This window comes from Geotrypetes seraphini, chromosome 7, assembly GCF_902459505.1.
Source record: "Geotrypetes seraphini chromosome 7, aGeoSer1.1, whole genome shotgun sequence".
NCBI lineage: Eukaryota > Metazoa > Chordata > Amphibia > Gymnophiona > Dermophiidae > Geotrypetes > Geotrypetes seraphini.
Genome location: NC_047090.1, coordinates 190,248,085 through 190,266,546, shown reverse-complemented (window position 1 = coordinate 190,266,546; position 18,462 = coordinate 190,248,085). Strand labels below are relative to the sequence as shown.

The window sequence follows — 18,462 nt, the reverse complement described above, 5'->3', positions numbered from 1 at the left end:
GACTGAGCAGAAGTATTCATTTAATAGTTGGGCTTTTTCCGAATCCTTTTCCACATAGTCTCCGTCTGGTTTCCTAAGACGTACAATCCCGCCTGAGTTTTTTCTTCTATCACCGATATACCTGAAGAAGGATTTATCTCCCTTCTGGATGTTCTTTGCTAGAGACTCCTCCATGAGGAATTTAGCCTCCCTGACTGCTGTTTTGACGGCTTTTGATTTGGCCAGGTAGTCTGCTCTAGAGTCCTGCTTCCCCGATTGTTTGTAAGAGATGAATGCTTTTTTCTTCTCCTTGATCAGGTCTGAGATCTCCGCAGTAAACCACTGTGGCTTATTGTTCCTTCGCCGTTTACTTACTGATTTTACATAGCGGTTTGTTGCTTCTTGTATGGTTGCTTTCAAAGTCGACCACATGTCTTCCACGTTATCGGTTTCTTCTTGGCTTTGTAGCGCCTGGTGAACGAAGTCTCCCATTTCTTTGAAATTTGTTTCCTTGAATTTGAGGACTTTGGTTAGTGTAGTAGATTTAGTGAAACCTTTCCTGATATTAAACCATACCATGTTGTGGTCACTGGAGGCCAATGTGTCGCCCACCGAGACCTCTGTGACACTTTCTCCATTGGTAAGTATCAGGTCCAGTATTGCCTGATCCCTTGTCGGTTCCAACACCAGTTGCCTGAGGCTTGATCTCATGCATATTCATTGGGGCAATCCTGAAAACCGGACTGGATTGCGGCCCTCGAGGAGAGACTTTGACACCCCTGCTTTAAAGGGACTTAGGCTCAGGCTCTGCTGACTTTTGCAGGAGGATAAAGAGACACCAAGTAACCCAGTTCTACACCAGAGATTTTGGGACATGTTTTGAGCAGTGTGGGATTTGTAGTGCCTGCAAGTCCCATAATTCACCAGGATGGGGTGGTCAGAAATCAGAGGTGACCCAAAATCTCCAGCCTAGAAGTGGCTTTATCCGGAGACGCTTCTCGTTCTCTCTACCCCCTGGAAAACAACATGACTTCCAAGGCGTTTTGCATAGATCAGAGCAGGAAATTGCAGCTCAGCTGAGCTCTTTCTCTTGCCCCTGGGGGCACATCGGGCTCAGCACAGTTTCTCTTGGAAAATAAAATGGGCCATAAATCATGATTCCACTGAGGATTAATTAGGAGCCTAAGAGCCAGGTAAACAGTTACAAGGGAAGGGGCAGGGGATCTGGTTGCAATTAGCAGAGGAGGGACATCTAGAGGCAATTCAAAGGGGTGAATTAGCATCAGCTCCCCAGGGACTCACCTGATGAGCTGCCGGGGAGGATCCCGTAAAGACCAGAGCGCATAAAACTCCAATGGAGCCATAGCAGGAGAGGAACGTGCAAGAATTAACTAGGGCTGGGGAACGTGGGCTAAAATGCGAGTCCCCGCCCCGATCCACGTGTTCCTCCTCCCTGCAGTCCCTGTCTCTGACGGTAGGTGGTGCTGTGATCTGCCTTCCTGCAGTGGCCTGTCCTTGGCACTGGGGGATGCTGCTATGATCTTGCTCCGGGCACTGGTGGTGCTGTGAGCTTCTCCCCAGTGCCTTTCTATATCAGCTAGTCTGCACTGCAGATACTCTGCTGTTTCAAGTGGATTTGGGGGTCGGCAAGAGCAGACAGCTGGGGGTGCATTACAGAAATGGCTCTTGAGTCCATGCTGAAGCTAAAGACACGACTATACATCTCTGAAATGTAAGGGATGAGCTTTGAAAAGGAAGAGGTGGCCTGGATCTCTCTTGTAATCTAGGAAACTGAAAGAAAGCAAGGGGTAGAGGCAGGGTCTGAATTGGACCCTAGGCAAACATATATTTGTGGGCCCCTCCCCCCACCATTATTTCACCAGGGGAAAGTGCAGAGCCTGTCTGTGGGTATGACAGCAGTAATAGTGTGTGAGTGAACTTGGGGACCATGGGTGCAGTCAGGTTACCTCAAAAAGAGGGAAACTCAGTCCTGGATTTCCACAACTCTAACCTGGTGCATGATGGGATCTGATGTGCTGATTTCAATTGGTGGCATCAGAGACTATAAATGGTGTGCTGGCTTGAGAACGAGTGTGACTTAGGGGCAGATTGAATGGACTACACAGCCAGTTTTGTTTGCAGCTCTACACAGGGCAAGAGCAAAGATCACTCCTGCCCTGCTTCACCACTAGACCACCAGGCTTTCAAAAGTAAGTTGTGGCGGGGGGTGGGTCATCCCTAAGTAAGTTGGAGATTTTTAAAAAGTAAATCTGGGAAGGGCCCCCCCCCCCCCCCCGAAAAAAATCAAAGTTGCATGTGCTGAACTTGCAAATATTGACGCACCCACAAGAGATTAATCAGCAGACTCCTACCCTACCAAGCTGCCTCCAAGGATCCGGAATGGAGCCAACTGATCAGAACATCCACATCCTATGTGTACTTCAGAAAACTCCTCAAAACACACCGCTTCTCCAAACTCAATGACCCACCTTAAATCCCTAGGAAAAGACTTCCCAGCTGCTCTCAAACTATGAACATCCTTTACCTATTTATGACCTCCCTCTTTGTAAAGTCCTTTTAATTCCCTCCCTCCTCTTCTTCTTAGATGTAGCTCGCTGACTCTTCTCAGCCATTTTTCTGTAAACTGCCTAGAACCAAAAGGCATAAATATTTAAAACGCTGTTGTAAGACTTATTCTCAACCTGAAGAAATATGACTCAGTCTCAGCCTTCATCAAGCAACTGCACATCGCGTATAAAATTCAAAATATTGTGCCTCATTCATCACATACTCCATGGAAACTCAGCAGCTCCATCTACCCAGCTCTTCTCAATGGCATGGACTTCCTCTCGCAGAACCATCAACAGGATACAACTAATTCTCCCAACTACAAAAAAATCTCTGCTACAAGTGTATTTTTCACTCCATGCTAACCTTCCTGAGAGTGAAAACTTGGAATGCCTTTACAGAACCAACCAGAACAGAGCCTAGCTACATTGTATTCCGAAAGAAACTGCAAACCATCCTCTGTGATAACCAAACTTTCAGGGTTTGTCCAACCTTTTGGCTTCCCTGGGCTGCATTGGCCAAAAAAAAAAATTTTCTGGGGCCGCACAAACACTGCAGCAAGACAGAGGGAGCCGGCAAGACGGTAAACACCCGGGGGCAGCAGAGGAAAACACTGCATCACCCTCAACCAAGGCCACACAAAATACTTTACGGGGCCGCAGGTTGGACACCCCTTCTTTACATGAACCTCTCAGTCTCTTTCCATTACTTCTCCTCTAATTCCCCTGTTCTACCTAACGCTCTCCGTAAGTCGCCTTGAGCCTGGTTAGGTATGTGCAACACACAAATAGATTACATGTATGTTTTGTTATGTTATATTGAGGGGAAAGTGTATAAATCTTCACCTTGGGCATTGAACAGTGGAGTGCCATAGGGATCCATTCTGGCACCTGTTTTATTTACTGTAATATCTGCCTCAAGCTTCTGGTTGAGCTGCTTCAGTTGATCAGCACAAAATTTTATATCTGTGCTAAGGAAGTGTGGCTGCTGATATCCCCAGAACCAGATCCAGCATCCAAGAAGATTTAGTTATCATCATTGAATTTTCTGCTCAGAGTGTCACAATGGGCAAAAGAGCAAACTGAATGTTAGGAATTATTAGGAAAAGGATAGAAAGTAAGAAAGAATATTATTCTGCCTGTTTCACTCCATGGTGCAACCCCACTTTGAATAGTGTGTGCAATTTTAATCACTGCATCTCATGAAAAGATGTACCGAGGGGCATTTTCAATAGGCTAAGTCCGACTTTGGACGTTTTATAGAAGATGCACAAAAATTTCTGGCGCTAATTTAAAAAACCATACAAACTATATCCCATATATCGAACACGGCTGATAGAAATGTCCAGCAAAAGTGCGCCAAAGTCCGAGTTATTGTTCCTCCTAAAATATCCATCCTATAATCGACTATGGAGAACGTCGGTAGTGATGTTAGGACATTCCCGCAGTGGTGAGATGATGTTCCCGAGGCATCCCCTATATATTTATTACTTATTCACTTTTCTATACCGTTCTTCCAGGGGAGCTCAGAATGGTTTACATTAATTTATTCAGGTATTCAAACATTTTTCCATGTCTGTCCTGGTGGACTCACAATTCTACCAGTCAAAGATTCAAACCAAGGTAAAACAGTACTTGCAAGGCTACAAGCACTCGATCATTTCAGCAAAATAAAATGCAGCTGATACATCACGAAATATCATGAGGTATAGAGCACCATGGACTAACCCATGACAAATTTCATCTCCCTCTCTAGTTCCCTTTTAATTTTTGTAAACCATGTCAAGCTCTATGTTTATAGAGAAGAAGCTTAAGGTTTAGTTTAAAGTGGTAGCCATGAGTGATTCAGTGCCGTGAGCCTTTCAAAACCATACTGAGATGGATCTAACAATGCATACCGAGTCAAAAATTCCTCAAACAGAACACATTTTCCCACCATTGGCAGGGCAGAAATAGGATGGAAGTTAGGAATTACAGCAAATCCAAATTTTGGATTCTTTCACTTGATCATTTTGGTTGCCCCCTCTTTAAACCTTCTTCAAGTCCAGCCTACGTCCATAATACATGTTACAATGAAGGACAAGTGACAGAAGGCACTGTTTATTTAGCCCAACATGACAAGAAGCAGTGATATAGTACATAAATTGTCAGGAGATATACAAGTGTGTCAAAGAATACCCACCGACATCACGTGTCAAAGGTGATGCTAACAGATACCACTTTCAATAATATACAATAGATAACAGCTTTGTACCATAAAACCATTCATAAATAGATAGTTCATGTTATTATGTATAGGTAAAATCATGTAAAAATATCCCCATCATAAAAAAAATGATGCAATCATTCAAATCTCTCTCTTGTATAAAATCTTTGGTTTAAAGAGGGATCTCTGATGAGGGCAGGGAAGAACCATGGGCCAGCAGGTGTGCTCAGGCAGGGCAGAGACTGGACTTTACTGTGCGTTCAGGAGGCCAGAGTGGAGAAGGGTGAGCTGCACTGTTCCCTATGCTGCTTTCCAGTTGCTTTGCTGAGGGTTAAAGGCTGGAATCGGGAGGCAGCAAGGCAGAACTGAAGCAAGAAAGCATTGTGTGTGCCACACTTGTCCTTCACTTATCCACTACTACCGCAGATATTTTGGATCCAGCTGAGCAGGTGGGTGATCTTCTCAAAAGGCAGCCCCTCGATTTTGCCAGGCTCATTCAATGGCAGTTACACCCCCTGTAGACCTCCCACAATTTTCCCATTAAAATAGACCCATAATTGCTACAAAGTAGGTAAAGATTCCCACTGGGTGAGCTGGGCTTCCAGTTTCATGATATTGGCAAAGGGCAGGTGGTGGCATGATGGTACGGAAATTGCTGCTATTAGGTGTGTTCACCTTATCCATTTTGTATTACTGAATCCCCTGCTGTTAAGTGCGTTCACCTTTCCCTTGAATATTTTACAAGGTTGGCCCTGCCTAACTCTTGCAATATAATAGAAACCAACCCAGAACATTTACACATGGAAAATGCTTAATGGCTTTGTACATCACTTTGGGCAATCTTAGTGGACAGAAGTCTAAGGGTTAGTGCAATGGATTGAAGTCCAGGGGAACTGGGTTCAAATCCCACCCAGTCACTTAGGGCTCCTTTTACAAAGCTGCAGTAGCGATTCTCCCTCATCAAATCCCATAGGGATTAAATGGGAATCACTACAGTGGTTGTATAGAAGGAGCCTTTAACCCTCTATTGCCCCAGGTACATTGTGAGCTCATTAGGAATAGTAAAAGTACCTACATGTAAACAGACAGCATATCAAATGCATGGTTTGGGAAGGTAGTCTCCAATTTTTAAGAACTAAAGCCTGTATCCTGTATATGGTCATTCAGTTGAGAATGGGCTGCGGAGAGCTTCAACAGCTGGGATGGTTTAGATAGGCCAGAGCAAGCTTTGATGGAGATGTCAGTAGTTGGAACCTAAGCACAGAACTGGGCAGACCCTGAAATATCTAAAAAAATAATGAATTAAGATAGAGCCAAAACTTTTTCAGAAAAATAAAAATGGTAAAACTAGAGGGTATAAATTGAGGTTGTGAGGTGGTAGATTTAGGAATAATGTTAGGAAATTCTTTTTCATGGACAGGATGGCCGATACCTGAGGGAGGTGATGGAGAGGAAAACGGTGACAGAATTCATAAAGCATGGGATGAACACAGTGGATCTCTAATTAGAAAATGAATGGCATTAATTGAAGAATAAGGACCTATACTAGGCAGACTTGTATGGTCTGTGTCCCATATTTGACAATTCGGGCTTCAAAGGACTCCAGTTAGAACACGAAGATGGTGCTGGTCAGACTTTTATGGTCTGAATCCCGCAAATGATGTAATGGTTTGGATAGGCTGAAATGAGCTTCAATGGCAGCTCCAGTCGCTGGAACCCAAGATATCAAGCTTTTAACAGTAACTCCAGTAGTTCCAGGCAGACTTCTATGGTCTAGCACTCAGTAATATAAAAGAAAAAAGATGATTAAATTTAAGCATACATTTTTATAATGAGTGTAACTGTTGGGCAGACTGGATGGGCCATTCAAGTCTTTATCTGCCATCATCAACCAGTGTTACAGAGATTTGTATGAGTTTCTCTGATTCAATTTTGATGAGTCAGACAAACTCATACAAATTTCTGTAACACTGGTTGATTTAATAGGTCAGTCTGACAAATTGAACAGTAGCAAATCACCTGGACCGGATGATATACTGACTAGAGAGCAGCATGGGAACAAGGATGACGGGAATCCCGCAGGTTCCCCCTTCGGGTTACGGGGATCCCATGGGGACGCCCCCTAGGGTCGCGGAGATCCTGTAGGGATGCTCCGAGGGTCACAGGGATCCTGTGGGGACGCTCCTTAGGGTCACGGGGATCCTGCGGAGTTCGATGCAACTGAAGCTGCGAGGCTCGTCTTCTTTTTCATACCTGCCCTGCAGCAGCACACACAGCCGACCGGAAATCTTCCCCGATATCAGCGCTGATGTCGGAGGGAGGGCTTACGCAAAGCCCGCCCTCCTATGTCAGCACTGACATCAGGGAAGTCTTCCGGTTGGCTATGTGTGCTGCAGCAGGGCAGGCAGGAAATAGAAATCGAGCCTCGCGGCTTGAGTTACCTCATAGATCCTGGAGTTGCCAACGGACAGGCAAATGACCTAAAATTTCTTAATGCAGAGTTGGAGGCAAAGAAGAATTGAACCGTAACATTTGAAGTTAAGTTAAACTCTTATTTGTTTATAACTGAACTGGACCATGCCTTTTTGGAGTGGAGTAAGTGATCTCCGAGACCACCTGTAGCTGTCCCTGTGTCATAAACCTGTATCCCAGGAGGTCTGGTCCAGTAAGGAGAAAGTTACCTTCCCCCTCTGGTCTGCCAACAGAGTAAGCTACCTGGAGAAGGGTATTTGACAAGGGTCTCCTAACATCGCCTACCTTCCCCTGTCCTGAATTTCCAATTACCTGTAGAGATTCTTTACATACAAACAATGAAACAACTGCTTAATCCCACAACTTCTCCAATGTACTCCTCTCAGGGTGAGCAAGCTCCTCTTCGGTCCAGCTATAGATATTTCCCCATTAACCTCTGGATTCTGTATATGCTGCATGCATTTCTGAGTAATGAGCTGTTAATTAGCAATAATTATTGCAGTTAATTGGCTCCAATTAGAAATTGGTCATGCATCTTGCTAAGGGATATTCCATATAGATCCGCGTACAATTCTTTTAGCTCTCAACTAAAAAGGGGAAATGGCTTTTGGAGGGACATTCACTAGAGATGCATGCGGTGAGGGCTTTCGGGGGATTCAGTGAATATCCAGCTGCTTTTTAATTTTTTTAATTTACTTTTTGCTTGATGAAGTTTGATTTGTTGCGTAGGCAGTCTGCTCAACCAATCAAACTACATCAAATAAAAAGTACCCCCCCCCAAAAAAAAAAAAAAAAAGCAGGGCTCTTGGGCTGGGGATTCTTCAAACCTCCTGAAGATCCTGACAGTACTGATAAGAGGAAGGGAGGGAAAGAGATGGTTGTGTACACGGGGAATGGAAGAAAGGAGAATTTTTGGTCATAGGGAGGGAGTGAGATACAGATGAGAGGGAGAAATATTGTGGTGGAAAGGAAACAGTGGGTCAGATTGAAATGGATGCAAGAGGGAGGAATGTTGGACATAGTGGTGAAGGGAATGGAGGGAGAGATGTGGCATGGTGCTGGAGAGGGGTGATAGGAGAAATGTTGGGCATGGGACTGGTGGGCAGGGGCAAAAGATGAGAAAGGGATAAATGCTGGACCATGGTAGGAGGAACCAATGGAAAGCAACAGAAGAATTTACAGAAGATGGGAAAGCGGAAAAAAGAAACTGGGACCAACTTGGTGGAAAAATAAGTCTCCAGACAACAAAGGTAAAAAACGGAATTTATTGACTAAAATATGTCAGCTTTGGGAAATGTATATAGCAGATGTCTTTACAAGAATTGAAAACTACAAGAACAAGAGGGCATTTGGAAAAGTTGAGAGGGGACAGATTCAGAACCAATGCTAGGAAATTCTTCTTCACCCAAAGGATGATGGTCACCTGGAATGTGCTTCCAGAGGGTGTGATAGGACAGACTACAGTATTGGGGTTCAAGAAGGGATTAGATGATTTCCTGAAGGAAAAGGGGATAGAAGGGTATAGATAGAGGACGGGTGGGGACGGAGGGGATTCCTCACGGGGACAGGTGAGGATGGAGGGATTCCTCACAGGGACAGGTGGGATTTCTGTCCCCGCGCAACTCTCTAGTGCTGACAGAACTGAAAAATTAACTTACAGAGCTATTGTTAGTAGCTTTTCTTAAAAAACAAAACAGCTTAGTACCAGAAGATTGGAGGGTGGCCAACATGAAGCTGATTTTTAAAGAATTCCAGAGGTGCTCATTTATGTTATTTAGGTATTTAAATGTCACTATTATATCTTCTTCCCTCTCCTGCCTTTCCTCCAAAGTAACAGCCAACGACTCTGCCCAAGAGGACGCAACACCTCTGGCTGAATGAGCCCGTACCATAGGAGGGAGGGGCTTTTTTCCGGCTGCCACATAAGCCACAGAAATGGTCATATGAATCCACCTGGAAATGGTAGCCTTAGAAGTCAGTCTACCTTTGCGGGCACTGCAGCAATTGCAGCACCTGATCAGTCATCTAGATATTGCGTGAACCAGGACACCCAGGGAGAAAAGATGGGCCGCCACCATCACTTTGGTGAAAATCCTGGGTGTTATCAGCAAAGGACATTGTCGCAAAATGGAAATGTTGCTCTAGGTGGAGGGGGTGGGAATCTCAGTGGGGTAGTTTACTTTGGCCAATTCTGGGTTATAAGAACCCAAACCTGGACTCTGATTGTTTAACTTTTGTTATGTCTGTTAGGTTTTGATGTATGCTTCTAAATTAAACTGTTCTGAGGGGGAAGTGACATCATCGTGGCTGATGGCAGCCTAGGGAGTTAGCTCTGTGGTCCCCACAGTGATTTTTGGCTTTTTCCAGCTCCTGTTATTGCACTTTTGAGAGTGACTCATTGGAATTGAGTGCGGGAGATATGGCGGACGGTGCAGCAATGACGTGTAAAAAGCAATTGGATATAAAAACTACCTCCTCGCCGACTGCGCATGGGCCGCTGAAGCCTGAATTAAAGATGGCGGCTGAGCGCGTTGGGCCTGTGTTGGAGGAACAGCCGCTTGATGTGACTCTGCCGGGTTTACGGCAGGAGCTGCGCGGCTGGTTCCAAGAACTAAAAGAGGAGCTCTCAGCGGTTTGTGCTGATATCCATGGCGCAATTGCTGATTTGAAAAGAGATGTCGGCGAGATTGGTGGGAGACTAGGTGAGGCGGAAACATTGCTGGAAACTCATAATACAGATTTACTTCATCTGAAAGGGCAGATTGCTGCGCTGAGGCCTCTACATTAAAAATGAAAGATTTGGAGAACCGCTCAAGGCGGTGCAACCTCCGATATCAGGGTGTACCACATATGGTATCTGAAGCCCGTTGCATGGAGGTTATTGATCATATTTGCATTAAAGCGCTGGAGGCGGCTGGGGCCCTGGTAGAGGTGGGTAAACCCTTGCTTGATCGTGCTCACAGAATCGCGGAGCCCCGAGATGTTAATTGCCCTCGTGATGTGGTGGCCTGTTTTCATCGATTTGTGGATAAAGAGCATGTCCCGTGTGCTGTTCGCCGAGGGGGAGGCTCCACCAAATGGGAAGAAGTGGACATTGAGATTTATCCTGATGTGGCTCCTGCAACCCTGCTTCGCAGATGCTCCTATCATGATTGTACCCAGCTTTTACAGGACATATTTGATATCATTGGTTGTACCCTATTGGATTGGCATTTACGCATGCAGGCAAGACCTATTCCACCACGGCAATGGCAGATGTGCGGGCCTGCCTGGTGGAGGTGGGACTGCTTTTGGCTACTGATTTGCTTATCTTGCCTCAGCGACCTGCTGTTTCTACCTCTATGCGGGGCCTGGGTTGGCAGAAGGTGACCTGGGCTGGATCGGCTCATCATCCAGTGCCCACTGAGGCAGCTACTAAATAACTCTTGCTGTGGTTTTGAGTGACACGTTTCATTCTTTTGCTGCACTGTGGTTTGTTTTGCTGCATGGGGGCCTGGGGGCTGACTCTTTACACTTCCTGATAGCATGGACTCCATATGCTTCGGTGGATGGACCATGTGGGGTTGGGGAGGGTTGTTAGGTGGAGGGGTGGGGGTGGGAGGCGTGGGATGGGATAGAGTGTTGTTGAAGTATGGTGTTCGAGGGATTGGCTGGGGTATGCTTGTGAAGTGTGACTGGATGCATGTGGTTGCTTGGGATGTTTTGGGTGGCCAGGATCATGGAATTGGATACTCACAAATTGGGATCTTATGGTTAAGTATACTTTTTTATCTTATAATGTCCGGGGCTTGAATTCCCCCCAAAAGCAGAGTTTGCTGTTTAAAGAGTTGGGTCATTTGAAAATGGCAGTAGGGTTCATTCAGGAAACCCATTTTCAATACAGATTCGAGAAACTGCTCACACATAAGTGCTACCCTCATGTATTTCTTTCTTCTAATAGGATTCATAAAAAGACCCAGGGGGTGGGTATCCTCATCCATAAAAATATATCATTTCTCCCGAGAGAGGCAATTTGGGATGTAGAGGGGAGATATATATTGGTTAAGTGGGAGCTGGATGGCCATTTGTATAGTTTGCTGAATGTCTACGCCCCAAATACGGGTCAGAGAGCCTTCTTTAAGTTTCTGGAATGCATGCTGTTGGATCATGTGGAGGGCACGCTCGTGGTTGGGGGGGATTTCAATCTCACTTGCTACCCTCAGGAGGATAACTCTACTTTGTTAATTCGTTATGCTCGGGGTGATCGTCGTGCATTGTTGTGTTTATTGCAATGGTTTGATTTGGTAGATGTCTGGCGCTATCACCACCAGGGAGTGCGCGACTATACTTATTTTTCCTCTTTGCATCACTCTTATTCTAGAATTGATTTATGCTTGACTCCTCGCCTTTCATTGCCGTGCACCCGCGACTCTACTATTGAGCCTCGTGTATGGTCTGACCATGCTCCCCTTTCTCTTGTGTGGACTGTGGGTCAAGATCGGGAAGTAGTAGGTGGCGTTTGAATGATTTTTTGCTGGCTGACCCCTCTACTCTGGCATTGTTGGAAAATGATGTTAAAGAATTCTTTACCTTGAATGAAATGGGTGAGGTTAGCTTGGGAGAGTTTTAAGGCGACTTTGCGTGGGTGCTGCATTTCCCGGGGTGCCTACCAGAATAAATGTCAGTTAGTGCGTCGACTGGACTTATTAGCTCACCTACAGCGGTTGGAGGGGAAACATAAACAGAATCCCACTTTGGAGGGGAGTGCAGCCATGGGGGCCTGTAGGCGTGATTTACAGGAGCTGGACTTAGAGGGGATGGCCTGGGCGCTGCAACGGCTGAAACAACGCTATTTTGAGTGGGGTGGTAGAGCGTGTCATTTGTTGGCCACGCAGCCACGGCAGACTCAGGCCCGCTATCTTATTACTAAAGTGAAGGATGCAGCTCCAAGTGCAGGAGGCGGGCATTCATCAGGCCTTTTTGGAGTATTATCGCTCTTTATATACCCGAGTCTCCTGCTTCTGACGCGGAGGTGGAAGCATTTTTGGAGGGCATTTGCTTGTCTCAGCTAGCGGCGATGGATGTGGAGTGGCTTTCTTCCCCTATTCAGACTCAGGAGGTGTTGGAGGCCATTCAGCATTTGTCTGCCCATAAGGCACCTGGGCTAATGGTTTTCCCCCGTTGTTTTATTTTTAAAAAATGGCAGCATACCTTGTGGATCCTTTAACTGGTTGTTTCATTCTTTTTTGGAGGAAGAGAGCCTACCGCAGGGGTGCCCAATACGTCGATCGCTCAGGCGACCCCAGTCGATCGCAGAGCGGGTTCCCTTCTTCCCTTCTCTTTTTTCTCCTCCTGACTGGCCCGCTCCTGAATTCTGCTGCTGCCGCCGCCGCCGCTCAACATTTTTTAAAAAACCGGCTTGGAGAACTTATGCTCCGGGGGCTAACGTGTGCTTGTACCGGCTTCCCTTCTCTTCCTTCTGAAACCGGAAGTTATGTCGGGGGGAGAGAAGGGAAGCCGGCACCACATGTTAGAGCCCCGTTTGCGGGCTAAAGCGGGAAACAGGTCAGTGAAGCTTGCAATTTGCTCTTCTTGCTGCCAGGTCCTGCCTACTTTCTGTTTCCTCAAAGGCAGGACCCAGCAGCATTTCTCCTAATAGGTCGATCTTGGGCCGATCAGCCTTCCTCTCCCTGACGTCAATTCTGCCGTCAGAGAGGAAGTTCTGGCCAGAACTTCCTCTCCGACGGCAGAATTGACGTCAGGGAGAGAAATGCTGGTGGGCCTGAAGCAGGGAGAGCTTGGCCGGCGGCGGGCGGCTTTGGGGGCCTGTTATCCGATGGCAGTGGCAATGGCTTGGGGGAGGGCAGGGAGGGAGAAAGAGGGCAGGCAGGGAGACAGAAGGAAAGAAGAGAAACAGAAAAAAAGAAAGGGGGCATGAAGAGAGAAAGAAAGAGAGGGCAGGGAGAGAAGAAGAAAATGTTGGGGGGGGGGGAATGAGGTCAGGAGGAGAGGAAGCATAAAGGCTAAAAGAAGGGAAGAAAGATTGGATGCACAGTCAGAAGAAGAAAGTGCAACCAGAGACTCATGAAATCACCAGACAAGGTAGGAAAAATGATTTTATTTTAAATTTAGTGATCAAAATGTATCTGAATTTATATCTGCTGTCTATATTTTACACTGTGGTCCCCTTTTACTAAACCGCAAGAGGTTTTTAGCGCAGGGAGCCTATGAGCGTCGAGAGCAGCGCTAGGCATTCAGCGCAGCTCCCTGCGCTAAAAACTGCTATCGTGGTTTAGTAAAAAGGGAGGGGGGTATTTGTCTGTTTTTGTATGGTTGTTAGGGAGGTGACAGTGCACAGAGTCATCTGCTTTGACCTCTTTGAAAACCCCTGGAATAGGAATGATGATTAACATTTTCTATGCGTACAGTGTGCTTTGTGTTTTTTTTAAATTTTATTGTTGGTAGATCATTTTGACTTGGTCATTTTAAAAGTAGCTCGCAAGCCCAAAAAGTGTGGGCACCCCTGGCCTACCGTATACTTTTCGCCAGGCGGTGGTATCGCTCATTCTAAAACCTGGGAAGGATCCCGAGTTATGTGGTTCTTATAGACTGATTTCCCTATTGGGTGTCAATTATAAGTTGTTTACCCGTACTTTGGCACTCCTCCTACGTTTTATGCCCACTCTGGTTCATGGGGATCAATGTGGTTTTATTTCTGGTAGGCACCCTGGGGATAACATCCGCAAAGTGTTAGATCTTATTTGGGAGCCAGACATTTCTCTATCCCTTCCGTATTGCTTTTGATTGACGCCGAGAAAGCTTTCGATTGGGTTTTCCGGCGTTTTATGCAGGCAGTGCTTCGGCGCATGGGATTTTTGGGTAACTTTTTGCATTGGCTAACTCTGTTGTATGCTAATCCAGAGGCTTGCCTACGGGTTAATGGATACACGACCCCCTTTTTGATCCAGCGTGGGACTCTCCAGGGATGTCCACTGTCCCCACTTTGGTGATGGAGCCGATGGCTGTGGCCATTCGGGCACATGTTGATATTCATGGGATTGCCCGAGAGCAGGAACATAAGGTATAACTTTATGCAGATAATATACTATTCACCCTTTCTCAGCCACTGGAGTCTCTGCAGAAAGTGCTTTCGGTGTTGGAGCAGTAAAGCCGAGTGGCGGGGTTTAAAATTAATACTACTAAATCTAAGCTTTTTAATATTTCTCTTTCTGTGGATGCCGTTATAGGCTTGACAGGGGCTTTTCAGTTCTGATGGGCTGCGTCGTTTCGCTACCTTGGGGTCCAAATCTCTTGTGATTTGACTGCGCTGTTTCATTTGAATTATCCACCATTATTGTGAACAGTGTTTCAAGATCTTGACTGGTGGGAGGGCTTGCGATTGTCATGGATGGGGAGGATTAGTGCCCTGCGTATGAATGTTTTGCCCCATTTTCTATATTTATTCTGGTTTGCCTCTCTCAGTCCCCAAGCAATTTTAGCTCCGGCTTCAGCGCCGGGCTTTTGCTTGTTTGGAATCAGAAACCGCCACAGGTACGAAGGGAACATATGTATTGGGATAGACAGCTTGGTGGTATGGGAGTCCCAGATTTTTTGAGCTATTACCATGCTGCCCATCTACAGGTTTTGTTTCACTGGGCATTTCCCTCCCGTCGTTGGGTTTCTTTAGAACGAGAGTTGCAATCCACTTACCTCCTGGCGGCTTTGCTATGGCTTCCCTTAGAGACTATTCGTGAGGTTCAGCAAGGGACTCCTTATGGTATGGCTTGAACTCTCCAGTTGTGGGGACAGGTGCGTCGGACTTGGTTCCCAAGACAGCGTTATTTTTATGCTACCCCTATTAGATATGCTCCGGGATTTTTACTTGCCTGGGACTCGAGGATTTTCCAATGCTGGGAGAATGGGGGACTTGGAGTTCTGGGTCAGCTGCTTTTACAGGGTGAGCTGATCCCCTTTGCGGCTTTGAGGGATGTCTATGGTCTCCCAGCATCAGATGTTTTTGCCTATACCCAACTTCAGGACTTTTTGCGCAGAAGGGTGATCCCGGAATGGGAGGGGGTGGACTCTGCCTTTCTCCAGGTGTTCCGTATGGGCTCAGCAGTGGGACTTATTTCCCGCTTGTATAAAGCTTTATTATATAGCCGCCCCCAAGTCCGATCCTATGAGCATAACTGGGAGGCCCTCTTGGGGGTGTCCCTAGATTTGCAGCAATGGGAACAATTTTATAGTCATTTGCTGAGGGCATCGTTAGCCACTCCATTGGTTGAGCAGGGCTATAAAATGTTATTTCAGTGGTATTATACTCCAGAGAAATTGTTTTGGTGGTTTGCTTATGGAACTGGCCACTGCTGGAGAGGTTGTTGGGAGGGCAGGGGCTTTTGAGCATATTTGGTGGGATTGCCCTAGGGTGGTTCTTTATTGGGAGATGGTTCAGCGGTTAGTGTCTGAGGTATTGCATACTCCTGTACCATTGCATATGGATGTTTTCTTACTTAATTCTCTGGCTCAGGGGTTGGACAGTGATCCTGCCCGTTTTGTGGCTTTGGTCGCCACAGGGGCTAGATTGTGTGGCCCGATTTTGGAAACAGCCTGATCTCCCTGCAAAGGACCTTCTTCTTAAAGTGGATGATTCTTTCAGCCGTGTTTGGAGTGCTTATGGTATACAGGGGCTTCGTCTAAGATGTTTGGCCTGGACCATGTGTAGCCATCTCTTACCTGATTTGAACAGGCATATCACTTGGTTGGGGGTGGGGGGAAGGGAGGATTGTTTCGGGAAGGGATTGTTTTCTTGTTCTTGCTGTTGGCATTCAGCCTGTGTATGATTAACATAAGAACATAAGAAACGCCTTCACCGGATCAGACCCTAGGTCCATCTAGTCTGGCAACTCGCACACACGAAGGCCTAGCTAGGTGCTCCCTGTTGGAGACCCTGATTTCCCGTATCCCTCAATGTGATTTGCACTTGAATTCCAGAATGGTAGTCTCCGTCACAACCTCCTCCACCTCTCTGTGCGAAACAGAACTTCCTGACATTTGTCCTGGACCTGCTGCCCCTCAGTTTCAGTCTATGACCTCTTGTCCGTGTCACATCTGAAAAAGTGAATAATGCTGTTTCTTGGTCTATTTTGTCAAATCCTTTTAATATTTTAAAAGTCTCTATCATATCCCTTCGCAGTCTCCTCTTTTCAAGGGTGAACAGTCCTAGTTTTCCGAGGCGTTCTTTGTAGCTCAAATTCTCCATACCTTTGACTAGTTTCGTGGCTCGCCTCTGCACCTTCTCCAGCAGGGTTATATCTTTCTTAAGGTATGGAGACCAGCGTTGGACACAATATTCCAAGTGTGATCTGACCATTGCTCTATAAAGCGGCATTATGACATCCGCTGATCTACTCGTGATGCCCTTCTTTATCATGCCCAACATCCTGTTTGTTCTCTTTGCCGCCGCCGCCGCGCATTGAGCCGAAGGCTTCAGGGTCCTATCAGTACTCCTAAGTCCCTTTCTTGTTCACATTTGCCTAATGTTACACCTAACATTCTATATTCATGTTCCTTGTTTTTCCTACCCAGATGCATCACCTTGCATTTGTCTAAGTTAAAATTCATCTGCCACTTTTCCGCCCACTTCTCCAGCTGGTTCAGATCCTTCTGGAGATCCTCACATTCCCTTTGATAGCCAACTGCCCGACATAGTTTTGTGTCATCTGCAAACTTGATTATATTCCTTGTTGTTTCCTTTTCCAGGTCATTTATAAAAATATTGAACAAGATGGGCCCAAGAACCGAGCCCTGGGGCACGCCGCTAGTCACCTTCGCCCAGTCCGAGAATTTCCCATTTATGCTTACCCTCTGCATTCTGTTCTCTAGCCATTTGCTGATCCATCTGAGTACGTCTCCTTGTATTCCATGACTTAGTAGTTTCCTCATAAGCCTTGCGTGCAGGACCTTGTCGAACGCTTTCTGGAAGTCCAAGTAAATTATATCCACTGGGTCTCCGCTATCAATTTGTTTGTTCACCTTCTTAAAAAATTGAAGTAAATTCGTCAAACATGACTTCCCCTTCCTGAAGCCGTGTTGACTAGCTCTCATTAGGTCTTGATTTTCCAGGTGTTGCACAATGCTATCTTTAATTAGTGATTCAACCATCTTCCCAGGAACCGACCTAAGACTCACAGGTCTGTAGTTACCCGGTTCTCCTCTTGATCCTTTTCTGAAGATTGGGATGACATTCGCTATCTTCCAGTCATCTGGAATTTGCCCGGTTCTAATTGACATATTAGCTAAGGTTTGTAATAGTTCTCCAATTTCAACCTTAAGCTCCTTTAATACTCTCAGGTGAATTCCATCCGGTCCAGGGGATTTGTCACATTTTAGTTTGTCAATCTGATAGTATATCTTGTACAAATCCACATTTACTGTGGCGAGGTTTTCCTCTATGTCTCTGTTGAATACCCTCCCTGTTTCTGGCATTGTTGTAGTGTCCTCATTGGTGAAGACAGAGGCAAAGAATGAATTTAGCCTGTCAGCAATCTGTTTGTCTTCTTTAATTCACCCTTTTCTTCCTTGGTCGTCAAGAGGGCCCACTGCCTCTCTTGCTGGTTTCTTCCCTTTTATATATCTAAAAAAGGGCTTGAAGTTTTGGGCTTCTTGCGCTATCTTTTCCTCCTAGATCTTTTTGGCGTCTCTTACCGCTTTATGACACTTTTTCTGGTCGATTTTGTGACAGTTCCAGGCCTCCGTTGTTTTTTCCCGTTTCCATTTTTTAAACGAGCTCTTTTCCCTCACTGCATCCTTCACCTCTTTGTTCTTGTTTCGCCTTCCTTTGGATATCTGCGGTATGTAAAGATTCTGTGCTTCTGTGATGGTGTTTTTCAGTAGGGACAATGCTTGATCAACCGTTTGGATTTCGGCTTTCCCCTTCTTGAGCCGTTTACTAACCATGGTTCTCATGCTGTCATAATTCCCTTTTTTGAAGTTAAAGGTTGTGGCTTGAGTCTTGATTGGTTTCCCCTTTCCAATGCCAATGTTAAAATTGATCATATTGTGATCACTTGTCCCCAGCGGGGCCGTAACTTCTACATCAGCTGTCTTTCCAGTTATGCCATTTATGACCAAGTCCAGGATTGCAGTTCCTCTTGTCGGTTCTCCCACCATTTGTTCAAGGAAGCAGTCTCCTATCATCTCCAGGAACTTTATCTCTTTGCCGCAGATTGACGTTCCCAGGTTCCAGTTTATCCCCGGAAA

At 45.9% G+C, this 18,462-nt stretch overlaps 1 protein-coding gene across 3 annotated transcripts in view; it reads right to left on the bottom strand.

Annotated features, from left to right (window-relative positions):
- Positions 1 to 1,475, bottom strand: part of LOC117363996 (rab9 effector protein with kelch motifs-like) — a 40,800-nt gene extending 39,325 nt beyond the window's left edge. The window contains exon 1 of one of the 3 annotated variants that reach the window (XM_033952680.1): positions 1,282 to 1,475. In XM_033952680.1, coding sequence (XP_033808571.1) covers positions 1,282 to 1,343 — 62 coding nt within the window. In that variant the 5' untranslated portion in view covers positions 1,344 to 1,475. The remainder of the gene's footprint in view (positions 1 to 1,281) is intronic. The other 2 variants (XM_033952679.1, XM_033952682.1) reach the window with 2 other exon arrangements.
- Between the last annotated feature and the right edge of the window lie 16,987 nt (positions 1,476 to 18,462).